Source organism: Buteo buteo, chromosome 20 (genome assembly GCF_964188355.1).
Source record: "Buteo buteo chromosome 20, bButBut1.hap1.1, whole genome shotgun sequence".
NCBI classification, from domain to species: domain Eukaryota; kingdom Metazoa; phylum Chordata; class Aves; order Accipitriformes; family Accipitridae; genus Buteo; species Buteo buteo.
Window position 1 is genome coordinate 8,249,207 of NC_134190.1, and position 27,412 is coordinate 8,276,618.

The 27,412-nt window shown below is 42.0% G+C and overlaps 1 protein-coding gene across 3 annotated transcripts in view; it reads left to right on the forward strand.

Annotated features, from left to right (window-relative positions):
- Window positions 1–27,412, forward strand: part of JARID2 (jumonji and AT-rich interaction domain containing 2) — a 224,186-nt gene that overhangs the window by 149,318 nt on the left and 47,456 nt on the right. For all 3 annotated transcript variants that reach the window (XM_075052293.1, XM_075052291.1, XM_075052294.1), the window contains 2 exons: window positions 8,415–8,584; window positions 22,801–22,977. In XM_075052293.1, the coding sequence (XP_074908394.1) occupies window positions 8,415–8,584; window positions 22,801–22,977 (347 nt within the window). The remainder of the gene's footprint in view (window positions 1–8,414; window positions 8,585–22,800; window positions 22,978–27,412) is intronic.

Consider the following 27,412-nt stretch of genomic DNA (forward strand, 5'->3'; position numbering starts at 1 on the left):
GCGTAGCATAAAATGGCCTAGCCTAAAGTAACTCCTTGGTGATGTGCTTCCTGTAAAACTTGCTGGTATGGGGTGGTGGGTTTGGCTCAAGCTGGGGAGTCGTGGGCTACGCTGCCAGAAAAGAGGGGCAGCCCCCATTTCTGGATACAGGAACCGGTAACTCAGGTCTCCGTTTGCTGAGTGCTTCTGTAGGTATCTGTGCTTGGTAAGCAGCTTGCAGGGTGCTCCGGTGAAGAAAACCAAGTAGCAGATGAAGATGAGAAGCGCTGCAGAATGGCTCCAGAGCATGGCACAGGAGCACAAGCAAGCTGTGAACAGGAGGAAGTGTGAGGAGGAGTGGGAAGCTGTTGAACCGATGGTACTGCTGAAATAAGTGCTCATCAAATAGCACTCAGCACTGATCCGCACTAATGCAGTGACTCCCGCTATAGCTTAGTCCCATAGAGTCAACATGTCTTTTCTAGTATCAGAAGCTGCAGCATGCATATCCCAGAGAACAGCAAGAAAGGAGATGTATCCAGGACACAGCCCCCTCCAAAATGGACTGCTGCAATACATTCCTGCTTCTTGTCCCTTCTCAGTGGGGATGCTTTTGCATTACTATGCACATTTGTAGCTTGTGTGAGCATATCTGAGCTGGTCCAGTTGAATGCTGTTGGCTGTGGTGGTGAGGCTGTCAGCAATAACTGGGGCGTTGGGAGGAGTGTTTGTAGGACCCACAGTGAAGTGTCTGCAGCAATGCTGTTAGATTCTCATGTGGACTGATGAATTTGAAGGCTTGCTTAGCCTGGGTGGCTTTATGCAACCTGTCGTGTCCCACAGCTGGAATCTGAATGCAGTCTTAGTTTTCTACAACTTCATTTATACCATCTCGTATGGGCCTCAGTCTGGCAGGCAAGGTCTACCTCTCTATGTCATTGTGGCCGCTTGTATACGCGAGTTGGAGTATATACGAGGCTTGTATATGGTGGCTGGAGTTGTCAGGTTCCTCCACAATTAATGGTGTGGGGGGGTGGTAAGCAGTGTCCAGCAGCTTTTAAGAACTCCCAGTTTGCCCAAGGCTGTCTTGTACATTGTTTTAATAGCTGTTTCACTTTGTGGCTGTAAGTATCTCTGCTAAACTGCTTGAAGTGAGGCAGTTTTGGACACTACAAATACCATCTTGTGATCAGTGAGCATGGTCAGGAAAAATAGGTGATTCCAGAATTAGTGATAATTTGAGCAGTTTTTAGCAAACAAGTTTAAGCTGCCAGCTGTACTTTGAACTAGTCATTAAGCATATGGGTTAGCTCAATTATCGTTCATTAAATGTCATTCCCAAGCACCTTTCCATTGTTTGCAGGAGAGGAGCTTCTCAGAAACCAACTGTTTCCCATTTAAAACAAACACAAACAAGAAAACCCAAAGGAAAATGCGCATCCATTCATCGTGGCTAAAGTTTTAGAGCAAGCAGTGTTATGTATGGAAATGTGCCCTGTTAGGCTCAACAGTCAAGGCTGGAATGGAGATGGGTTTAGTATTTTACCTTGATTTGTTCACTTGAGAATTTAAGGCTGGTTTAAAATTGTGTTATTAATTTAGGCCCAATTTTAAATTTTTGGACTACAGAAGGTGAAAAAGATTGAGTGAATGAAGGGCTCAGTAAAAATAACTTCTGAAAATTGTTGCATTCAACCTTACTGGAATGTTTGTTTTACTGAAAATGAACCCAGATTCTTCTAATCAGATGACAGGATTAAGAATTACTTAATAATGCCAGTCTGGGTTGTGTCTTGGATTACATGATCTTGCAAAACATTTTGAAGGAGTCAATCTTAGAGGGACCACATGCTTTGTACGGATTACCTGCACTTGGTGTCTGCGTGGATGGGAGTGACCAGGTCTCTTACCCTCTAGTTCCTTCCTGATACAAACAGGTACAGAGACACAGATGGTGACTGAATCTTGGTTTCCACTACTGCAGACTTGCTGGCAGCAGTGACCGAGCTTGCATGTTGTTGAAATCGGCAACAGATACCACTGATACAGGCAGAAAATATTATCCCAGAAGCTTAGGGGGATGCAGGAGAGGAAATGCAGTTCAAAGGACTCCTTCATATGCCTGCTTTCTGCTCTTGGTGTGATGCTGGTTATTCATCTGACGTCGTAACTTGGGACACAGTGGTTGCAGCAGTCTATGAATACAGACAGACAGACACGCTGCCTAGTACTGCCAGAGCTAACACTTGAACTCCAGTGTGATCCAGGAAGAGCCAACAAGATCTCCCAGTATTGAGGACAATTTTCACACACCCGCTCTCCCCCCCCCGCCCCCCCCATTTTTTCATTTCTCCAAGTAATGTTTACCCTCACAGTTGCGGGCGGGGGAAATTGTTTCCTTTAAGTTTTGGCAGTGTTGATGTAGACAGCTTGTTGGTTTGAATTCTGGAGCCCTGTTCTCATGAACTGGTGGTCCTCTGGAAGGTTACTGTTTGGAGTGAATGTCTTGGGCTTGTTCTCAGGAGTGAAAGGGTGAAATACAGCTTAGCCATGCTTCCCTCTGGCGCATGCGATGGTGATAAGGATTTCCCATTTGTCCTGTCAAGAATGATACCTCCAGCACCAAGTTTTGCATGCTAACCTTGGGCTTGCCTAGAAATGCCTGTCACGTGGTTGATTTTCTTTGAGCTGGAAATTACACACTTGATAATCATCTGATCTGCAGCAGACACCTGGCTATTAAAGCCTAAATTACCTTTTATTTTTTTATGAGGGCAGAACATATCTACAGCCTATCACTTAGAGTTATGTTTACCTTAATAAATGAAGCTGCACACACAAATGAATCTTTGCAAACAGGCATGTTGTGCGCTAGACCGAGTGTCATGTTGTACAGTGCAATTAAACAAAACGTGTAAGTTGCGTATCGGCTCTGATGAGAACAAAAGATGGTACGCTTCGAACCTGATCTAGATTGGGGTAGGGACAAGTAAAACTCAGAGATAACTCTTTTGCCAAGCCAGCAAAGTGTCATAGTAAGGAAATAAATGACCCAGGTACACAGCAGAGGGGAAACTATAATGATACTAGCACAGAGTGGTCAGCGCAAAAGCAAAAATCGGTGAGGCAGAGTGCCTGTCTGTGCTGGAGCCCTCCCTGTAATGGGTGCTAGCGGCTGATGGAAGGACAGCCATAATGTTTGACTGCGACTGTGTGTAGCTGTATGAGACAGGTTGAGACAGCAATATGGGAAGGGTCCCACAGAACGTAGCTCAGCTGTATCTGTGCGAGGGCAAACCCCTGGATGGAAAAACGTAAATACACGGTGCGCTGAATTTCCGCTGCCCAGATTGAGAGGCGTAATACTGAAAGACATCTGGGAACTGCAAAGCCTAACTGAGCAGTAACAAGAAACCCAAACTCTCCCCATTTAAAGATGTGTTTTGACAGAGGATGGTTGCTCAACAGCTAGCCTTAGATCAGGCAGTTAAGCAAGTCTGTATTCCTGGCTCATCACCCCTGGTTAGTAGTAGTGATTTTAATGTGATAAATATCGACAAATACTCACATTGCAGTTTCTCAGGAGAGGTGACACAAGCAAAGTAACCAAATACTGACGCTGCTTTTAGGAAGACAGAGGTGTAGATTCCTTCGCTTTAGCTTGCAGGCTGCTCGCTAGCGGTTCAGAAAGTGAAAAATACACTGCACTGAAAAGGAAAACGGGAATTAATAACGAAATGGTGACACTCAATCAGCTATCCAAGCTATGGTTCCTGTAGGCTTTGGAAATCCAACTTCAGTGGTGCTGTTATAAGGAAGGACAAATATCAGGCAACAGAAAAGCAGGAAATAAGGAAGGCAAAAGCAAAGTTCAAGGAGTAAGTGAAAGGTTGTGAGACCAAACAGCAAGCAATATTGTAGTATATAACAAGCAGGAAGTTTTGTGAAAACCTGCAGATTGCTGGAGATTAGAGAACGTTTGAAAAAGATAGTTTGTTTTGCAAATCTCTTCCCAGCTGAGATGCTTACGTATGAGGACAGTCTCTCAACCCCAGAATTTATTATAAATAGTATGAATGCATACATATTATCAATTCAATTGTGCATGTTGTTCTTCGTGTATGTTTTATAGTACTTATGATATGATTTGCTTTCACTTAGGAGTTATGGAGTAATAAACTGAAAATTGTCAGATTTTTGTACCGATGTACAACTAAATCTTGCATACTGATAATGTAATACTTGGTTTGTAGCTAACATAGCATGCGCTGTTACCTAGAGTATTAATGTTTACTAAATTTAACACAGACTGGTATTACTAGCTGGAGCTTTGCTTTGCTTTGCAAAGACTGCCTTTGTGTAGTAGGTGTTTTCTTCTAAACATGTCCTTTTCTACAAGCTTAAAGGAATGGTGCTAGGATATTCTATTTTAAAAGACATTTCTGAAGTATTTTTAGCTAACAAATTTTGATTCTAAAAAATGCAATTTGCTTAAAATGTTCAACTAAAAATAAATTCCAGTCTGGAAAAGCTTCAGAAAGTGTATTTTGCTTTGGAGAGAAATGTTTTCCAGCCTAGTCTGAGTTTGTACACTCAGGATAATTTTGTTGTGGAGTTTTAGTCTCTGGCTGTAATTTGCTGTCTCGGACCTAAACAGTTGGTTCAGTAGAAGAAAAGCGTACCAAAAGGAGGTGAGGCTTCCTCAGGCTGAGGTTTTTTTGAACTTTGTGTTATAGGTAGGTGGTGAAGTCTCCCAAAAGCAGTAGAACGAAAATAACATTCTGTTGAGAGAAGGGGAATTACTATTTATTTTTAAATAGTCCGGATATTTCTGGCTGCACGTCAGGCGTTTGCATGATGTTTAGATGTGGTGGTGTTTTGAGTTCTTCCCTCACCCTTTTCCTTCTTGCAAAGTTTTGTCTGTTTGCATATTTGCAAGTCTTACATAGCGTACATACCCTTTCATTGAGGACAGAGTGAGTAATTTACTTTGAGGATGCAAACAGGATTTTTGTTGTTCTTTTTGCCACTTGTGCCAATCTGCCTCCTGTTGCCAAATGCACGCTAAATAGGTCATTCCAGCAGAAATCGTTGCACTAACAAGCAAAGAGCAAAGCCAGACTGGTGGTGTTACATGTTTATCACACACAAAACGTCTTTCTAAGCACTTTTATCACTTCCTTACCTATTCTGCCTTGCTCAGAAGTGGTGTGTGAGTGAGTACAACGGGCTGCTATGCTTGATCTGATGTAACCATAGTGGAGCGGGGTACCTCCTTTTTTGGCAGCAGCTTCACACTTGTATTGGATTAAGTGTAACGTGAAACCGTACCCGAAATAATTGGTTTTATGCTTCTAGAGGTTTTCATGGGGACGTATGAGGTTATTAAGATGCATACACTCCTTCACAAGGAGACAGTTTTAAATTGTTGCCCATGTTTTGAAATGTATGTTTTTCCTTCGCTGACCCACCATTGAAACTGGTCATTTTTACACAAATCTGGAGCAAAAGCTGCTTAAAAGGTTGGCTTTTGTTTCCTAACCTCGGTGCCTCATCCTGGTGTGTTGTAGCTACAGAATAGCTTGTTTCTTGCTCATGGCTTGCTCTGTACACCCTCAGGCGCAGAAGTAGAAGCCCATGGAGCACATGCCTATCCATGCAAAGAACGGTAGTTGTTGCAGAAATCTAAAGGGCGCTGCAGTCACAAAAGCGTGCCTTTGTTTACTAGCCTTCATAAATTGAATTGGTGATGGCTACGCCCTGTAACTGCTCAGGGTTTTAATAAAAAATTGGTATTTCATAAGGAGCAGGCCTGTTTTTGAGGCACTGGTGAGCTCAAACCAAGCAGGAGGAAGTACAGCAAACATCAACAGAGGTGTCTGAGGAGAAGCATCTCAGACACATCTGGCCATATCGCAGCAAGTCTCCACAGCCTCCTCAGGAAGCAGCAAACCTTCACGGTCATAGCCTGAAGCTGGGTGGAGGGAAGGTCTGGCATTTTTTCACTGTCTTCACCGAAATGAAGGGCCCCTGCAGGACCATGGTGGGTAGCGAAGAGCTGGTGATGCTGCCAGGCCGTATGCCCTGTGGGAAGTGGGCAAACAAAACGAGCAGGGAATTGTTTGTACTGGGGAAGGATGGCTAGAGGAGAGTGTATTTTCAAAGGCAGACTGAACCAAAAGTACTTCCAACTCACTAATTCGTTTCATGTCTATGCTGAACTTACAAGTCATTCCCTAATCCTCTTTCAATGCTCTAGGGACCGATAATAGGGGCGCTGCAAACAGCCCTGGCAGATCTTTGCTGCAAAGGGTTAATTCTGAACCACGAAACAGGCTTAACCTTTACTTTTAGGGGTGGTGGTGGTTGTGGAGTCCTCCTCACTGCTCATCTTTTATCAAGTGAGATTTGAGCAGGTAGTTTCAGAGATGTGGTGAGTGGATAGTGTATGTTTTTAACAGCCAAGCTGAGGAAGCACATTGATGGGGAAGAATCGCTGTGCAGATGAGAGCAGCAGGCAGGGTTGCTTGCAAACCTTTACAGTCTGTTTTTTGGCAAGAGACCATAAGTTTTGTGCAGAACAGAAGCCAAGACAAAGCGTTTTTCTCTGGCCGCATGTGTGGTTTTGGTGAGAGAAATGTAGTTGGTTGAAATTAAAATCCCATTCATCCTGCACGGGAGTCCTCAGTCTGCTTGAAGGAATAGAGCTTTGCAATGCAATCTGAGTAATTTTGGGGATATACAGGCAGATCTGTACAAGACCTTCATTCTGGAAAGATAATTGTTCATAGATACGAGGAAATCGATGTGTTCAATCAGTTCAGAAATTATAAAAACCACGATAAAAAAATTATAAACACCATACTATATTTGCCATTAAGAAGATGAAAATAAGCAGTAAGTATGGCTTGTGCTTTTTGTTGTTTGGGGAGGTGGGAGTTGGATAGTGAGGATACGGACAATTTTATACAGAGTTTAGGGATAAAACTGCTGATGCTACTTTTGTTCTGTGTTGTCATTAGGGGATGTGTATATATGTATACAAACACTGCTGGGATTTTCTTCTTTTTTTCCCTTCCATTTTAGCCACAAAACTGTGGAAGTTTAAAATACAGTAACAAACCTCCTCTTACTCAACTATTTAAGTTTAATATCCATGAAAAAGAAGAGGTTTGCCAATTGCGTGTTTCATCCATGCTGAAGGATAACTGTGCTTTCTGTAAGTCATAACAGTGAAGCCTGCTGCAGAGTGACAAGACCTGGCTTTTCCTTCAGTGTTATTTGATATGTGTTTCAGTTTGACATTATGTAAATACTCTGCTATTAGGGAGGAAAATGACATAAAATTGCATCCTTTCTCAATGAGGTTTTAAGTTCTTTCAGTAGCTTCTCTCCTTTTTGAAGCTGTAATAAAGATCATAATTAGAATCCCAGTTGCTTAAGTGAGAAATTAGCATGTTCTTAAATGCTGAGCTGAGTCAGGTTCCCAGCAAGACCCCCTCTGGGTATCTGTCCTGCCCCAAAGTGCTTTCCCTAATACCAATTTGCGTTCTAGACATGTTAAAGAAAATCACATTCATTGCCACCTAGCAGTTAATCAGAGCCTTCAAATAGGCTTGAAGTAATTTGCAGCCTGACTGCCAAAACCACCTGCATCCATTCATTTCCTACAGCTGTACCCAGGGATGCTCTAAAACTTACCAGAGAGTGTCAGTCCATCACCCAGTACCAGGACTGAGACAAATTCACTCCATGCATGTCCTTTGTTCTTACGAATTTGTCACAAATACTACTTAACCCCACCCCGGACCTCCTTGCTTACCGTCTTCTAGGCTGCGACCAAGGGAACAAAAATCTAATGGCTTTTACCTGATATTTTCTGTGTTAAAAGTATCTTTCCCTAAAGGTTTTGTTTTTGTAGAACTGGGTACTAACATAGATACCTTATCTATTAATATATATTTTACCATGTAAATAAGATTCTAGCAGATTGGAATAAATTAAAACCTTAATGGGGCTAAAATAAACCTCATTTGTAAATTAATTAAGAACAAGAAACAAAGAACACTAATACTTGAAAATGTCTACATTTTCATGGTGCAAAATACAGATTTAATTTCCAAATAAGTGAATGGTAAACTGTTACTGTATGATGTGCAAGAAAATACTTGGAACATATGAAATAGTAGTAACAGATTTTATAGTCAAGATGTTCCCTTTCTGATTTTCCAAATTGTCAGAGAAGATACCAGAGGGTAAAGCAAATAAAATACTGTCTTCACAATTGACATAGGTAGGGATATGATGTTAGTGGGAGATGGATTCAGATGTCTCTTTCTTTTTTCTTCTTTTTTTTAAATGGTGAATTTTTATGTTCTGATGTCTCTCCTGCAAGTTCTGCCTAACGTGTTTCTGATATGCTCTTGTTTCCACAGGCCAAGGCTGCAAGCACAAAGGAAGTTTGCTCAGTCCCAGCCAAACAGTCCCAGCACAACTCCAATAAAGATAGTGGAGCCGTTGTTACCCCCTCCCGCCACTCAGATTTCTGACCTCTCCAAAAGGAAGCCCAAGACAGAAGATTTTCTCACTTTCCTCTGTCTTCGAGGTAGGAGTCTCGCAGCAGCCTATGGGGACATTAATTCAAAGAATGAGCTGTAGCACCGCACACCGACTAGCAACTAGGCAAATGTACTAGTGCTACACCTGAATATATTGTGTGCTTTTCAGCTCTCCGCAATTTGACTGTATCTGCAGCAGGAGCATTTGAGTTCATGGTTGTAAAGACCATAAAATGAGGCCAGTAATAGTGCAAAAGGAAATTTCTTTCATGCTTAGAGCTCTGTTATCCTGAATGGGTTTTTGTCTAGCTCTCCTAAGTCCTCCCCAGCCTTCTTTGTTTTGTCTGTCTATAAACTGAAGAAGTGCTTAACTTGCCTGAGTACTTGTTCCTGCAAGAGGAGAAATCTGGTTGGAAATTCCCTTTCTCTACCTATTCACTGTCCTTTATCATTCACTCTGAGTGAGGCTTTTCATCTGACAGTGGGTGGAGGGGATGCCGTTGTTCTTAGCTGCCCCAAAAGCTGGATTGTTCCCATGGTGATAACTAAAACAGGTATGCTCCTCCACGCTGCAACCCAAATGCAGATGAGGCATCTGAAGTTGTGCAGCAAGATACTTGAATTATCTCACAGTAACAGGTGCCTGAGCCTGGCTGGAGCTGTGTGGTGTGTGTCTGGGATCACTGGTGTGTGTCTGCAAGCCTTCCTGTCAGACTCGGGGACCTTAGCTTGAGGTACACCTCACCGTCCCGAGTAAGCTAAAGAAGGAGACCTTACCCGAGTGGTCATTTTTCTTGGGACTTTCCATGGCTCTGTGTCCCAAGTCATGTACTGAAGATAGCATCTTTCAGTTTAATCTCCCACTTTTTGTATTGGCTTTTGTGGTATGTTTCTCTTTTGGCAGGTGCCCCCCCACCCCGTCCCCTTAGCGAGTCACTGCTCCATCCTTGGATGTGCTGGAACGATGCCTCTCGCTGTTGTTTTGTCCCATTACCTGCTGAAAGGGTGTGCATTTGTTACAGATAGGGCTTGTCTGCGAAAGTCTTACCTAGTGGATCGAATCCTTCAAAGCTTGTGTTTGAGTTCCCCTTTCCAGTTCTAAGGTCTTTGGTGCATCTGCAAGCAGCACTGGTCAACACCACCCGTAGATTCCTGCTGAGGTTTTCTCACCTTAATGCAGCATGGTTTGATTTCTTTTTTCTTCTCTTCTATGAGATTTTAGGCTAGTGGTAGCTTTGAACTGGTTGCTAATATATCTGTCTTGACTCTGGTCCAATATGGAGCCTCCATCCTGTTGGGACTTCTGGTAAAGCGGGTGGGCGGAGGGGATGGAGGGGGGTGGTTTGCTAGCTTTTATGTTTGTTTAAAGGATTGTGAGGAGCAGAATCTAATGGAGTTTAAAGTGGCATCACAGTCCTCTGAAATTTAATCTGTGGAAATGTATTTCTAATTTAGTCTGCTGTGAGGTTGATCAGTCTGTTGGCAGCATGTCACTGCTGTGATCTGGGCCAACTGCCACAGTTGTTGGTGGGAAAATTCAGATGGTGGGGGTGTGTGTGTGTATGTGTGTGAGCACACATGGCTGCATTCACACACTTGTTTCCACTGCTTGCTAACTAAGCATGTGTTATTTATAGATTTGAAGGCACTTGCACTTAAAGAAAGGCAACCTGTGTGGGGATGTGACTTATCTCCATTTTTATTTCTTACTGTCTCTTAGCATTCTGCTTTAACAATGCAAATGGGAAGCACGGGTACTTTTGTCCTATTCCAGTGCTTCATTCAGAAGGTTTTGTGTGGGGTTTTTTTTATTTTTTATTTTTTTATTTTAATCAGTGGCTGTTCAGCTCTTGCACCTGTAATTTTCCTCTTTGTTATTCATCTGTAGAATAATTGATGTTTTGTACTGTCAATTAAGAACTTGCAATTCATTCCTAATTTCTTCAGTATGCAGGAATACTCATATATTTCACACAACACGTGCGTTCAGACGGCAAGATCCCAATTACAATTATATTAAAAACCACGAGGGAAAATCTGCTCTGAGTGCCACACATGGCATGTTCTTGGTGTGCTTAAACAGGCTGAAGAAAAGCAGAAAGAGGGAGCTATCAGCTCTCTGTTTCAGCACCTCCACAAGCTTATTGCTCCATCACCCCTGTATAAAGCCTGAAAAGAGCCTGTAAAAACAGGGGGGGAAATCTTCTTGGACACCTGCTACCTGGATGTGTTTCTGTGGAGGAGCAGGAGGGTAGCTGTGGCTTGAAAGGAGAGGGAGTGGGGTTGTTGAGATTGCTATCAGCATGGTTCTGGCTTTGGTGTCTGCACTGCTGCGTCCTTTAGGAGGCTGTGGCTGCCTCAGATTGTGCCCCTTTGGTCCCTTGGGTGGTTTAGTTCCAGGTGGTGGTCTCTCTTGATGTGCCCGTTGGAAAAAAGGAGGTGGAAGCTGGTTCTTAATATGCTTGGAGGGAGTTCATGTAGCAGCCCGCTGGTACATCCAGCTCCAGAAAGGTGACACAAGTGGCTGTCCAGGGCACTGGCAGGCTTAGTTTGGTGCTGCTCTTCTGGTGGTACCCAGTGAACCTGGAGAGGGAAGAGCCAGCAGCTTGCTTAAACCCTGCATAGGGAAGACTTGTGATTTTTTTGGAAAGGGTTTATTTTGGTTTTGAACCTCTGTGCTATTGTTTATTGAAGTGTTGAGGGATTAAAAATTGCTTGCGTGGTGGGACATGTGGATGTTCTGACTTCTGTCCAGATATGTCTGTCCAGCCCTGTCTGTTCGCACTTTCATGATGAAATGCGACATAGAATTACACGGAAATAAGAGCACACTCGCAGGGTTGTAAGTTCAGCACTTTGAAAATTGTTTAGTAGTAAGTGTAGTGATGATAAGATCCAGGACAGTAAATCCCCACGTTTGTGTAATTTTTAAAAATTTTTTAAGTTGGGACTCTCTTAGGTCCTAGTCCTTCAAAATGCTTTGATGATATAGTCCCTGCATTCATGATCAAAGCTTTTCTTTGGCAAGGGACTCTTCTGCAGGACTGGTGAGAAAACAGCTCTGTGATCGTGTCTCTGTCCTTGTCCCACCGCACCCAGCAGCAGTGTCAGAAGCACAGTGTAAATTTGTCACACCATGTCAGCATGTACTTTCACTTTCTGTTTTTAAACAGAGAAATTTAAAAATCCCATCACCACTGCAAGTTCACTCTTTAGTACTCTAAGGGTTTTATTTTAAGTGGCAGCAGCTGAACTCTGTGAGTGATGGAGCAGTACTATCATGGACGATGTGGAAGAAAGGCTCTTGATGTGCATAAGGTCCCATACTTAGGAAAAAGAAGTCCTGGTTACCTGGCCTTCTGCTATGTGTCAGAAAACCTAATGATTCAAATCACTTTTATTTACCTTTTTTTTGTAGCATCCAGTAATTTCAAAGGGAGATAATTTAACCAAGATGACCTGCTTGGTTTCATTATCCAGAATACTAGGGGCTTTAGATGTAGTTTTAATTAGTTTGTTTTTTGAACTCTTGATTTGATAATACAATGTACTAATTACTTCTTAAAAGGTAAGCGGAACAGAATGAAAAAGCTGTAACAATTGATGAATATCTGAGCACCCTGGAATACATCTAACTGACCAGACTTGGCAAGGCTCCCCTGCTTTCTATTATTTTAAATTCTTTATTTTTTTTTAATTTAGTTACTTATTTTATTAAATTATGATCTAGAATTTCCAACACAAGAAGGAAGGGAATAGCACAGATATCTCTGAAGTGTTTGTCTGCAGTGTTCTTATCTTTAAATAGCTTCTTTGAAGGAGCCTGTATGCCCTTTGCCAGAGGCATAATTAGTATCTTTCAGCAGCACGCATAGATACGAGTGTGCCATCTCCTTGCGGTTGTACAACGGCTTTCACTTTTACTGTATTTTCTGCCTCTGATTAAATTTTTCTTAATAGCTTCTGTTACAGTGCATTTAAGTTACCTTTACTCTCTGTAATTATTTACAGGTTAAAAATATTGCGAGTGGAATAATATAGGGCTAAAGGGGGAAGGAGAAACAACTCCCTGTGAGCAATAGATCTTTGGCAAAAGGTGATAACAGGAAGGCTATGATTAGCAGCCTACATTTTAAGAAGTTTTCCCATGATCAATTTTCTAATTAAGCCGGGCCTCTGGGAGTTACGTGCTAGAGAATTTCAGGGATTCCTAAATAAAGATGGTTTAATTGAGATCTCACAAATTTAGTTTTTAGGCTCTTCTAACTACTGTTCTGCAAAACGCGTGACTGTTCGTTTTCCTTGAGTACTGCAATGACTTAACAGTCTGATTTATTACAGCTGAGCAAAACCAAGATAGAAAATGTCACTATAGCACATTTGGCCAAATGTCAGTAACTTCTTAATCGTAGTGCCTCAGTCCTCTAACAGTTTGCTCCTAAACAGGCTTTTTATTTTTTTAAACACTTTGTTTGGGTGGTAGGCTCAGGGGCTTTTGATCCCAGTCTTCTCTCTTGAGTCTTAATAGGAGGGGTTGCCTGTGCCAGTAGAAACATGCAGAAGTTTTCCATTACAACAGGAGAGCCCCCAAAATCAAAAACTTGGGAGCTCTTAATTTTGGGCATGTTAGAAAACAACTGTTAATTTGCTTAGCTTTTAACAAGCAGAAGGTACACTTGCCTGGTAGTTCAGTATCAATATGTACGCTGGACTTTGAGAGCTGGTGACTGCATCAGTCGCATTCTTGAAGCACCAGCCTTCCCAGGGAGCACGTTGCTGCTGTGGAGACACGCTCACCAGATCAGAGTAAGCACGTAATAGCACAACAATTTGATTAGGCTGGAAGCAAAGCAATGAAATGCTGACACTGTCCAAAAATGTGAGCTGTTTTGCAGTCTGGGTTAATTTTTATAATTCCAAAATAATATTAAAACATGCAGATGTACAGTAATTTGTTTAAACTACTGGAAGAAGACTTTTTATCGATTTTGTTGTTAAGTCATTTGGTATTTGAGACTAAGAGTTTAGGATGGATTGAAAACACAAGAATAAACCTCGGGGTGTTGAATCTTAGTTGCACAAACCGTTTAATAAAAATATTTTTGCATTTAGTAACTGTAATCTCACAATTTCAAAGTCCTTTTTTAAAGTTAGGAGTAACTTTGAAGTGTAAAATATGAGATCTCTCATGTGCAGCCATTTAGTCCACCTGTGGAATATGCTGCTCTGGGCTGGTAATGCACTCTCACGGTGTTTTAGGACAAGAGTAATTTAATTAGCGTTGGCAGGGAGAGGTGGATATGCCGGCTCACAGCGAGCAGCACGTGTATGAAGTACACAGAGAGCCTGGTGACCAACACCATGGCATTATTCCTTCCCAGGGGATAGGAGGACTGCTGGAGGGCCATCCTCCAGGCACACCGTGGAGGATGTGTCTTCACATCAGTGTGTGCCTACTGGGAGATTTAAGAGGTGGGAAGAGCTGCTGAGTGCAAGATAGAGTAGGCTGTGTGTCGTACTACAGCTGAATCAAAGTTTTTTCCCTGCTCTTCCTGTTTTGAGGCCCCTTTCTGATGTTAATGATCCAATATCTACCTCTGCAAAAAGCCACAGGATGAAGTTAACCCGTTGAAATGGGAGACTAATCTTGCGGTTCAGCCTTTGTATTTGCCACAGACTCACTCCGAGTCCCTCAGCAAACTGCTTAGTTTTTCTGTAAAATGAGAATAAATGTTTAACTCTGTATGCAGGTATTGGCGTAGCTGAACACTGACCATGGATGAGCTACTGGCATAAAATCTAAGTGCTGTGGTGGCAGCCGCAGCACTTCAAAACCTTGCTGCCCACAGTTTTCGGTGCCCAGGTGGGCAATCTAAAGTATTTTGGCAAAGGCAATTCCTGCCTTTCCTCCCAGCCAGAAACCTGCAAGCCTGCTTCTGTAACCTACCATAGGTTCAGTGCTCCCTGAAAGACTTATTTTGTGCTAGGGATGTGGCTCACGATCTCTTGGGTATGAAACGCAGGCTGGTAGCCTTTTGGGAATGGCAGCATGGTGGTTTGGGAGTTGCAGACTTGTCTTGTTCTTGGTGGAGGGGAGCACAGTCAGCGGTTGAAGTGTATGTGGGAAGGGTTGGTTTTGAGGTTCACTGCCAAATCTAGCCAGGTTAGTGGAGGTAAATTGCTTTGAGCTTATCAAATATGGATTGTAGATGTGCGAAGCACTCGTTTCTTTTAAATATTTGGTAGTCTGTTACTCTGGTGTGTGTTTTGTTAACTTTGGAAAGTGAACCTTTTTTTCCTGCAGATTCACGCATGTCCCTACCCTTACTCCATTTCCTTAGAAAAGGAACAATTTTCTTTGGCTTTTTAGTTCTAGCTCTACTGCTTTGAAGAATTGGACTGAGAAGAAAATGGGGTTTATGTCATCACACTAGCCAATAAGTTAGCCATAACACTAACTATCTTGTGATTTGTACAACGGCAGAGGAAGGGAGAGTTTGAGCATCGGTGTGTTTATGGGCTCTATTATATTTCTGTACTTGGGATGGCCTTTTCCTCCCTCTCGCTCAGGCACCGGGGAGCTCCCTCTGGGACTGTTCCTGCAGGTGGAGTCAGACAAGTGAGATACAATTGCTCTTTCCTATCGAGTTTATGCAGTTCGTTCTCTTTTAGCCTTGCTCCGTAAAATGACCATAAAGTGCAGGCTTAAATTACATTTATTCGTACTTCAGGGAGTTGGCGTTGTCCTGCCAAAACATAATAAGTAGGACATGTAATAAATGAGAAGCAGGCTCTAAATTTTAAGCATTGAGATGCCGGTACTTTGGGAGCATTTGGGAGGCAAGGTTTTTCTACCTGCGTATAGCCCCCAAATGGGGCTGTGTGTCAGAGGAGAAGCCAAACCTCTGGACAGAGCTCATTGTAGGGCTTGGCATGCCATGTGTTTATCGGGACAGGCTTAAGTCCCGCATACTTTGACCTGCCTTGTGCTTAAATCATTCTGATGTCTTAAATTTTTCTAAGATTTGTCCAAAACACATCTGGGTTATGTTTAATTGTTAGGAGGAAAAAAAAGAGAGGAGCTAAAGAGGGAGTTGGTGTAAATAATTCATGGAGAAGAATCCTCCAATTTTGCAGAAACCACAGCCCAAATTACAGAGAAGGCTCTTGGATTGAGATGATTTTTGTTGTGGTTGTAACATACCAGGGTTTGAATCCTGTCCAGATGAAAACATTTGGTTTGTACTTCAGTAAATATTGCAGAAACACTGCCAGCTAATTCTGAAGAGTAATGAAATAGTGCTTTTGGCAAAGCGCGTGCACTTTCCATACTTCTGATTCCACTCTTCAGATCCAAATTCAGAGTTTTTTTAGTATGTTTAGCTAGTCCAAGACAAAAGTTAATGTAATTTAATGAGAAACAAAACATACCGTAATTTAGGAGGGAAAATTACACATTTGTCAAATAAAAAAAATTTAATAACCTCATTAGTCAAATAAAATGGCTGAAAAGGAGTATCGTTTATTCTATTAATCAGGCACTTGCTGCTGAGGTCAACGCATTTGTATGCATGGGTTGCATAAGCATCAATTCTGCCTACTGTTAGTAGCAAGCCTGAATTTTGCACAGGCAAAGGGTAACATCTTTCCGAGAAAACTGCTAAAAGCAGCACCGTGACTTAAAAAAACGTATTTAACTTTGTACTTATTGTTGTATAAGCATCAAGTTGTTATAACAGAGGACATAAAATATAATTGTCATTCTTTCATATGCATTAGGCAACACTTTGTGTATAGATGTGTTAATTGTTTTTCCTATATAGTTAGGTTTTCCTTTGTGTTGCTCTCACAATAGGAGAGAAGACAAAAATACTCGAGAGAATTTCAATAATGAAACTGCAGATACTGACAGAAAAAGTTGCCAAACATACTTCAAACCTCATTTTTTTGAAGAGCTGAGTATCCTCCCTTTTTGTAATAATTCATAGCTCATTGTAACCGTGATGAGTGAATTTAAAAAAGACAACTCGCCGTTAATGATTTTCTCAAAATTTGCCACGCACAGTGGTATCTGATCACAGGAGCAGTAACTCCTCCTCTGATACTGATACCAGAGGGTACCTGGGGTTCTATTAGCTGTCTGAGCTTTCTGCATGGCTTGCGATCCCTTAGTCAGCCACGGCAATTTGTTAGGCTTTCAAAATCGCACGACGAGGGCCAGCTTCGGCGACTTGGCCTTCCTGCAGTGATTTGGAGGAGCGAGAGAGGGCTGGGAAGTTCTCTCCAGGTTGCTGCCTGGCCTTGACCATAGCTTTTCTGCTCTTGACTGAGTTAACAGCAACTTGTTAAGCAGGAAAAGGTGAGTGGCACATGTCCAGACCAGGGCCGCAGGTCCACAGCACTATCAGACAGATACTCCTGTTAAAGCTGCTCAATACGAAGCGTCCTTCTGGCTTTACTGTATTTGTTACTATTTAATGTCAGTAATTCTTTCAGTATCTTCCTTCTCCCGTTGCTCCTGCTGCCTCTGTCCATCTGCTAACTTATCCCTCGCCGCTCGCCTCTTTCTCCAGCCCCAGCACATCTGAGCCCCTGCCGCCTTCTGCTCTGCTGCTGTTGTGCGCCCTTTCTTTCAGGTTGCTTACTTTGCCATGGCTTCTCCTTCCTTCCCAACATGTTGCGATTGCCTTGTCCAGTTCTTTAGTGATGGCACATGCTTTTATGCAACTATTGATGCAAAACAAATCAACCGCCTTGGGGGTGGGGAGTGTTTAGGCAGTGTGTGCGCAGACATCGTCAGGACAGAATGCAAAACGTGCAGCTCCTACACGAGATTGGACACATACTGTGTTTCATGTTTTGTTTAATAATATAAAGTGATATATTAAGCTACGCATTCAATAAGAAAAAGTGTGCATAGAAATTTTCCAAATCTTTACTCGAGAGCTTGTAACATTACATTACAGTTACAGCATTTATTAATGGACTTTAATTTCCTTAGTCTGGGATTTTAATCTGAATCAGTCCCCTGATCTGATTCACCACATGGCCCCACAAAAAAAATTATACTGCCACAGTTGAGGTGGTGGCACAGGAATAAGAACAAGAAGCCAGATGGAGGTAGATGCTCTGTAGACCGTTTTTGACGCCAAGAAAAATGTCCATGCAGCCACAGACAGTCTAGATGGTTCCTTGTATGAAATATCTTCTAAATAAGTGGTGGGCATTCGAATTTTATTTTCTAGATTACCATCAGATTTGCTGAGTGAGCGGGTTTTTCAGGCACCTGCTGATCGGTTGTGCGGCACGGTGGGTTTCTCAACGTCGAGGGCTGCTCACGCTCTTTCCCCAGGCGCTGGAGGGCTGCACCCCTGCTCTCCCCCTTCATCCGCTGCAGTGCCTGTGGTAGCAGCTGCCTGCACAACTTTGGGGCTCCCGGCACAGAAGGAGACTTGTAAAATTCAATACAGCCACAGGCTCTCGTAACTCTCTTGCAGATTTTTCTGCTGTTTTCTTGGGGATCAGAAGCAAGGAAGGGGGGAATTACATACCTAGAGTGCTGAGACCTGGCATGCACCACCTCCCAGGCACAGATGTTGCCCTCTATCTGGAGCATTGCAGCTCTTCTCTTTTGCTGTTGGTTATTAATTAAATTCTGATGTTGCTCTTTAGAGTGCTCTGGGTAGGCTTTGAGAATCACGCCTTGGTGCTGGGCTGGGCAAGAGGAAGAGGAGGGATGACTGCTCATCTCTACTCTTGCTGGCTGACTGGCAAAATATGTGCAAGAATCAACTGGCATAGTTGCCCCGTGGATTTCTTGCGGAGTGCATCCAGGCAAAGACAAAAATGTGCAGAATAGTGTGTTATAAATTAAAAAATCAAGTGAGTGCCTACAGCTGTATGTTCTGTGAATGTGTGTGTATGTATGCATCTGGCGAACCTGCAGTTTTCCCTGTTCTCATGCCATTTTGGAGGGTTTTTATCATGTTGCTGTCATACATCATTTTCACAATAAATATCTGTTATACATGGAGAAACTGGAGAGCAACAACTCTCAACGAAGTCTGTCTGTAAGGAAACCCACAATGTTCTTAAATTGAGATGAAGACAGGCCAGATTTATGAGGAAGGGCAATATATTTTTTTTAGACCAACGGATATAGCTGGAAAAAACAAACCAGCTCTTGAGTGCACATTCTTCTCTACATCTCCAGTGGTCTTGGACATTCATGGCTACAATAACACTACTTAGTATTGTTTATATAAGTTAGCAGCTTTGGGTAACAAACAGGGTCCCCTGTAGAGGTAGGCTGTGGCATCATATACACGTCCCTGTCTGGTCTCAGAGACAATGAGAGATATTTAGGACAGGAATCTTTATTATAATAAAGAAGGTGAATGATCGCCTAGCTTCCACTCTTGAACGGTGCAGCTTCGCTCATATGATCTTCATTAGTTCTTCAGTCATGAGAAGTCTTGAGTTTTATTTTCCTAAGATCAGATCTGAGGGGTTCTCTTAGCTCTTTGCCAGGTGTAAACCACCAGTGCATGTCATCCACTCACACTTACACATGTTTAGTGTTGCCTAATCAACATAATTGTCATTCTTATAGCTTGAATGAAATTACAGTGTACTTACAGGCTTGTCTTTCCTTCAGTTTGCTCATAAAGGGAATTTGCAGTATCTTGAACTTGAGCAGCCTGTTTCAGTATTTTAAACTAGTGTTTTCTCAGCCTTTTGGACATGTTTAGCTACATAGACTTAAAGTGAAAGCGGCTTTAACCAGCTCAACCCATAGGTGTGAACAATTTCTCAGTATTTGAAGCTATTCCAGAACTGAAATCTTATTATAAAAGATGATGATAAAAATAGCTCTAACATAAAAAGTAAGCAAGAAAACTCAAAGCTTTTGGATTTCTTTCAGTGTCTTCCATCCATAACAATGCTTAAATAGAACAAAAATGCATAAGTCCAGCCTTGTTTTTTTCTTTCTTTCTGTTTTGCAAGTCAACTTTAATAAATATATAGGAAAAGCTGGAGGGGAGGAGGCGACCCAAACTGAACGCCAGCTTTTCTCCAAGGTCTCATATTGCAGAGCACTTAGATCAGTAAAGTGAGGACTAGCTCTGTGTCCTGTGTTATTGGACGTTGCTAGTCTAATTTATCTGGAAATGTACTTCCCAAACAGTCCCAGCTGTCCCAGGAATGCAGTTTAACCATTTTTGTTCATAGTTCTTGATTAGAAAGAATTAAAAAATGTCATTATGACTGAAAATTTATGCACTGAGATTACAGTTGAATACCAGGAGTTAGGTGAAGTTTGTATCTGTTCTTGCACTTGGGTTGGACCCTCCCTCCTTTCTACGCAGAAGGACACGATACTATATTTTATTCTGTGCTTAAAAAAAAATTGCTATTGTAATAACAACCTTTGTGTCGCAGATGATAAATTTTTTGCCAGTTGCTGTTGAAAGAAGCTGACAAAAAAGCTCAGGGATGTGGAACTCCAGGGAAGATGAGGCTTAGCGAATAGATGCTATATCTGGTCTCCTATTTTAGTGTCTCAGAAGGATAACATTTCTGACTACTTCTCTAATTATAATAGAGAGATTTCAGTCTGTGTTTGAATCTAATATTGAGGCTTCCTAACAGTAAGTTTCTTTTACTGCCATCATTTGTCAATGCATTAATGCACTGATGGTGCCAGACTTCGGATCCTGATTAGAACTGATGCACAGTACAGACTTGCAGAGCTAATAACTTCTGAATCCATACCGCAGACTTGGGTACCTAGATGGAAGAAAAAAGACAATTTATTTTTCAGGCAGCATTGTCCTGGAGTTACTATTTTGGAGTCTTGTAGTTAGTTGCTGTTGAGACTTAAAGCTGCCCTCCAAGCAGAGGAATTAATGTGCCTCTCAGCACCTCTTACCTACTATGGTTGATTGCTTAGAGTGTGCCAAAAAGTTCTAGGCTTGCATAAAAATGGGAAGGTTTTTGTTTCTGTACGTTGCTACAGCTCCCAGGCCTTGAAATATGTCAGCAGTTTTAATTTGATCATTAGTCTATATAAATATGAAAGTTGTGGCATGCAAAAGGCTTTCCCCCTAGGATAACCATATGTGACCATACCTTCATGTCTAGGTTGGATAGATTAATATGTGTGTTATTTCAGGGGGGAAGAGTCTTCAGTCGTCATGCCGTAGGTGCTGCTGCAGTGTTTCTCCTAGCTGTCCCAGGGCTACCACTGATGCACAGCACGGGGTGTTGGTGGGGAGTTTCTCTCTGCGTCTCCCCAGGGCAGCCACAGTCACAAAGGGGCTGTTATAGAGACCAAGAGCAAAGGTCTTTACAGGTGGGGGCTAAGCCCCACAGAGCCACTCGCTCACTCCCCACCGGTGGGATGGGGGAGAGAATTGGAAAGGTAACAGTGCAAAAACTCATGGATTTAGATAAAGACAGTTTAATGGGTAATGCAAAAGCTGCACACGCGGAAGCAAAGCAAAAGAATTAATTCGCTACTTCCCATTGGCAGGCAGGTGTTCAGTCATCTCCAGGAAATCAGGGCTTCGTCATGCGTAAGGGTTAGTCTGGAAGACAAAGGCTGTAACTCCGAAAGCACCCCTCCGTCCTCCTTCTTCCCCCAGCTTTTACTGCTGAGTACAACATCATATGGTCTGGGATATCCCTTTGGCCAGTTTGCGTCAGCTGTCCTGGCTGTGTCCCCTCCCAACTTCTTGTGCAGTCCTGGCCTGCTCGCTGGTGGAACAGCATGAGAAACAGGGGGAAAAGAAAAAAAAAAAAAAAAAAAGCAGCCTTGATGCTGTACAAGCACTGCTCAGCTATAGCTAAAATGTCCCTGTGTTATCAACGTTGTTTTGGTCACAAATCTAAAACATAGCACCATACAAACTACTATGAAGAAAATTAGCTCCATCCCAACCAAAACCAGTACACTTAAAAAAGGATGGTTCGTTACAGAAACAGCCTATCCCAGTTTTAGTGCTGTATTTAGGTATCCATTCATTAAAATGTAATTTTTGTAGTTAAGAGTATTTTGTACAAACCTGCTGGGAGCAGAAAATACACAACCCAAAAATAAGCTTTAGTTAGTTGTTGGCAATGGCAACGCCACCAGCTCAAAACGAAACAAAACACAGAATTACTGTTCTGAAGAGCTTGAAGCCAGAACTGTTTCCTAAGGAAGCCACTACCTTGTGTTGTTGGTCTGTAGCCCAGATATCTGTGTCCCTTGTTTTATTTAGCTACAGGGAAATAATTGGAAGTGATGAGTTCCCATTCTCCACTTCTATTGACTTTCTATTTTTTCCCTTTCTTCACCAAAAAAATGTTTTTGCGAATAAGTAGAAGGCTCTTAGGGCACCTGTCCCTCCAGGAGATAAACAGAAGACTCATTTTGAAGCAGAAACTAATATTGGGCATAAGGGAAGGCGTTCATTAGTTGTCAGCATTTGTACATTTAAAAATACTTATTAGATTGCTACAGTCACGTTGTGTCCTGATGCAGTGCAGCGTGAATCCTCACTTCTCTCTCACTGAATTCCAGGTTGTATCTTAATCCTCACACAAACAAGGCAGGTTAGGGGGAGCATCGTGGGAAGTGAGCAAGAGATGAGAAGCAACATCCTCAATAGGAATACACGGAGGATCAGGAGACCTTTGCTCCTTTCTCTCCTTTGCCAGGGACCTGCTAGGCAAATTTAAGCATCTCAAGGTCTCTGGTTTTCCCTTTGTTTAAAACCGAAGCAGAATACTGCAAAGCACTGTGAAGGTTAAATACTAATATTTTATTGTAATAATAACCTAAAAACATTACCGGGGTGCAGATTGGTTTGTAAATGCTCTTTTTTTTCTTCTGTTTGGAAAAGCTGTAAGCTTCTAGTTTTGTGCGTTAAGACTTCAGTAAGGCACTTAAGCATGCATTTGAAATTAAGCAAGTGCATTAGTCCTTTTCTGAATAGACAAAACTATTAATTAGGGCTTGTAGCAAGAATGTTTGATTGTCCAAAGTATGAATAGAATGTGCTTGGGGTGGGGCGAACACTGCTTTTCAAGCACATACGTATCCTGTTGGTAAAAGCTAATAAATAAAAAACCTCCAGTTAGTCGTGCACTAGTGTGACCTTCCATCTCTGAGTCCCCCTCTTCCCTTGCTATGCATAACACTAAAGTAGGTTATGATCAATATGGCTAGTGCAGTGAATGTAATGATGCTAATGAGCCATTTTTTTATAATGATCAGGTTCTCCAGCCCTGCCCAGCAACATGGTATATTTTGGAAGCTCTCAGGATGATGAGGATGAAGAAGAGGAGGAGGAAGAGACAGAGGACACAAAAACAGCCACAAACAATGCTTCATCATCATGCCAGTCAACCCCCAGGAAAGGAAAAACGCATAAACATGTACCAAATGGGCAAGGTAGGTCCTAAATAGTGCTGTTCTCCTGCACTGCCTAGCAAAGAAATTGTATGAGCTGAATACGCTTAATCCTTGTCCATCCTTCTGCATCTGAGTGAAAAAGGATACAGGCCATAATGGGAAAATGGAGTGAGATGTAGTGTTAGCATCTTCTGCTTTAACCTGTTATTCCTGACAATCTGAACTCCATCTGAGGCAGGAGTTATACAGACACACGTATGTATGTATAGACACATGCAGTCAGTCTCTCTGGCTTTTTTGAGACTGATGTTTAATCTAGAATTATTTTATTTTATCAAAGTTAAATATAAGCATTCATAAGTGTTATCAAAATGTGTGACGGGGTAACACTTAATTTCTCACATGCAATATTGATACCACAATTGCAGTAGGTTAAGATACTGCATTCATGTTGGTGATTGAAAGATTTTATCTGAGAAGCTTTTTCAAGTCATTTATTTCTTTGCAAATTAACAAAAGCTGCATTCATTACATAGTATTTCTGTCACGATGTTCTTGTGCCATTTCTTGCTAAATGGATCCGTGTATGTTGCAATATCACTAGGTGTCTTCCTAGTGACCTAAAAGCCATGCTGAAAATTTTCTGAGCCTGCTATAATGCTCCATTGCCAAAGTCCTGTGTGATGTGGTTGTCTCTCCAGCAAGAGCTCTTGTATCATAACAACTCTGTGCCCTCTCTGCCTGACGTAATTTCAAAATGGAGCCTGTGCTCTCTGTTCCCTTCCTCAGTATTAGATTACCATGAAAATCTTTCCTTCTGGTGACTGCTCATTCAGCTCTCCTCCTCTTAGAAAGAGGACTGAGAGGAAGGTCTCTCTACAGCCCAGTTTTTGAGAGATGGTTGTGACCTGTGCCTGCTTTTTTTGTTCTTTCATGCCACACTGAAGAGATTAGTAGATCCCAGTTACTTCACTGTGCTGGTCCTCATCTCTGCTTTTCAAAAGGGAGTTTTCTGTAAAGGACACCCTTTGTGACGTATACCAAAATTATTTTTCATGACTACATCTGAATCTATTTTTTATTGCACACTGAAGCTCAAAAACTCTCTTTTTGTGAACGATTTGTGGAGAAGTACAAGGGGACGTTATGCCTAACAGCATTTCAGCTGTCAGCTGTGAGCAGCAGCTTTAATGCTGTAAAAGCCATGGATCAAAACTTGGCACTTTGGATTGATTTCTAAATAAGCCCCCCAAAATAACAGGCACAAAACTTTACATACAGAAAATGTGATTGCATGTAATGGAACTGCTGCCTTAGTTTTAAATGTGAAATATCATTACAAAAGGAGCCGATCATGTTCCTTGAGAATGTCCCAGATGGCAGCCACTTTGAAATTAGCTCAAAACCAGAGACACCTGAAATCTTAATTGGGGGTAAGTAAAGGCAAACTTAATGAGCCATCTAATGGCTTCATAATCTTTATCAATATAGATCAGAGTGAGCATAAATGAAGCTGCTGCTTTAATAGATCTGCAAAAGACCTTTATAAAATACATAGGAGACAATGTGAGATGTTTTGACAAAAGTGATGAAACAGGAATTCCCAGAGAAGGCAGCTGCTGCTTCTTCGTCATTGTAATTTCTTTTTTTTTCTTCCTTTTTTTTTTTTTAATTAAAATTTCCTTACCCAGGGGTATTCCCATTTTTCAGTGTCTGTTATTTTGGTTGACAGCCAATAGTATTTTTGTTTTCTGTGAATAAAGTAGGTTCTGGTTCATGTGTGTCTGTTTTAAATGAGACCACACACAAAGGCAGTCCAGGGACGGGTGCAGCAAATGAACTAAATCTAGCGTGAGAGTCTATTTTTAATGAATTAAAGTCTTTTGTTTTTAATATACAATGTGTAGTCAAGCACTTTGGACCTGAAAATGCTAAGTATTTGCTATGACATACAACAAGAAAGGTTCAGAGCTTGATTAATGTCATTAGACAGTGTCAAATGATTGCTTTCTACTAAATGGGGGCCAGAACAACTTTCCTGGGCGAAGTCATTTGTCAATATCCTCTTTTGGTGCCAATATGGGGTGTTATTAGGGTTGCACACCAGACTATTTGTTATAACCTAGCCTGTTGAGCCACCTTTTGGACAGCTAACTCAATCAAAAATGCCTAAGTATGAATAAGAACCACATGTAACACGTGGCATAGCTTGCTGCAAGAATTGAAGTAATTAGCTCAACTGACTTGTTGCCTTCCAACCTTACTCTTACATAGATGTATTTAAAGCATCAGATTGTTACCTGTGCCTTTTCATCCTCCTTTCTTAGTAATTCCAATGTGCTGCACACATATCCAACTGTTAAAGAGCAAAGTAAAATGGTTGACAGGAGAACTGTTTGTCCCCCACATTCATGGGAGTGTGGAAAAGGGATATGTAGCAATGTGCAAGTCTTTTCTTTGTGCAATATCTTAGTGCAAGCAGTGATAGTCTTGTGGTTAAACTGTTTTCTAAGATATTGCTGTGGTTGCTGCAAGGGAAAATGGTAGGGCTGTGCTCTTAAAAATTGATTTCTTGTCATTGCCAAAATTCAGCTGATTAGACTGGGTCTGACATATGTTAAGAGGAGTTAGCAGTAGATAAAGGCTTGGATGTCATTGGTGGTACTTTGTGCCTTGGTTAGAAACTAGTATTAGTTCTGGGTAGGTATCTCATGTCATGTGGGATGTTATGCATGTAACTCTTCCCATTACTGTCGTCTTCAGCGTGCTTAAACTTAAAAAGAACAATTCTCACTAAGAGAAGATTCTGTCTAAAGACTTTCAGTTTTTGTTTGCAAGGGAATGGTTCTCTTGTAGAGTAAAACGTGTGAGCGGTTCTTACTTGCTTATGGATTATGCTATGACCTCACGGTACATGTCATAGATTAATTCAGGTCAGAGAAGACCCCCTGTTCTGCAAAATACCATTGTTAACATTTCTGACAAATACAGCAATAAAATTGGCAGAGGTTTGTGCTTTTAAATATATATGCTTTGAGGAAGGGGAGATTTTTAGAAGCTTTCTGAAACTTGATGTGGAATTTTGGTCCTAATCAGAATGATTTTAATTGAGTTAGGGTTTATAGCGGGGTTAAAACAGTGAAAGGCCAGAAACTCGTCAACTGAATCACTTGGTCTCCATATAGCTACTGACTTCAAAGGATATTTTCCCAGCTGAGAAGCCATATGAACATTTAGTTGGAATAGAGAAATCCCTCTTGCTGTTTCAGTCAATGATTTCATCTTTTTCAAGCATGTAGTTCCCTTTTAACTTCAGACCTTCCAAGTAAGTTTGCGGTGAATTTCAAAATTAACATGTGGAAAATTAGGGGTGCTATGGTGCTGCATATCGCAGCAGATAGAGCAGAGGTTCGGGTGACTGTGTTGTAGTTGCAGTCCTGTTACTGACCCTTTTGAGTGTGGGTGTAGGAGCCCCGTAATTCTCGGTGTTTAGATCCAGAACACCCAGCCATGGGACGCCTGTGTGCTGCTCAGATGGATATGCTTATTTTCCAGCTTGCATTTTGTACGCATCTCAAATGACCATCAGTCTATATGAGACTATTACACGGCTTTGAATGCAAGGAATTCGGTGGAAGAAGCAGGCAGGAGCATTGGCTTAAACAATGTGTTTTTTCTTCAGTGTAGCTGCCAGGTGTGGGGAGAAGCTTCTCAACCACAGCCTGGATGACAGGGCATCTTGCCAACACGGAGGAGGAGATGGAGAGACATTGATCTATTAGAAAATTGACCTTATGCAAAGGGAGGAGGGCGTCAGTCATCAGCTGCTGCGGGCTGACGTGCAGGGAAAGCAGGTTCTCCGCAAGTGAGCTGTACTCTGCTTCCCTGGGGGACAGGGAGGTACCGAGTCTAAATTACATCTCCCTGCTGCTCGGAGGAAATTCCAAGTTGTAGGTAAAAGGGAAGGCTTAGGTCTCTGTTTCTTTAAAACTAATTCTTTGAATTCCTCACAACTAAATAAATCCTACTTTGATTTCATTCTGTGGCACAATGGAAGGTTTTCTCTGCAGGCTCCTGAAGGAAAATGTTTGCAGGTGCCAAGTGTTTTGTTAGGCAGGCTGGGATCGGGAGCTGGAAGATGCAGTTCGGGAGTTGTTGGGTTATCGGTCCCATCACAAGAGCAAAAGGGGATAGGCGTTACTCTGCTTGAAAGGGCTTGTGGACTGGAAAAGGGCCTCAGGAGGAGCAGCGTACACAGATACAGTCGTGTAGACAACTTTAAAATTGCACGCAAGAGGCTACAGTTCCTCTAATAATGGTGGGCTAATTTCCTCAAGAAGGATGATTGCAGGATTAGGTATTTCTCACACCAGCACAGCGGTTCAAAGGTGGAGAGAAGTATACCTCTGGGCCAGCATACCTGGGAATGCTGTGTTTGTCTTCAGACACCTGAGACGGACAACTAAGTTCTAAT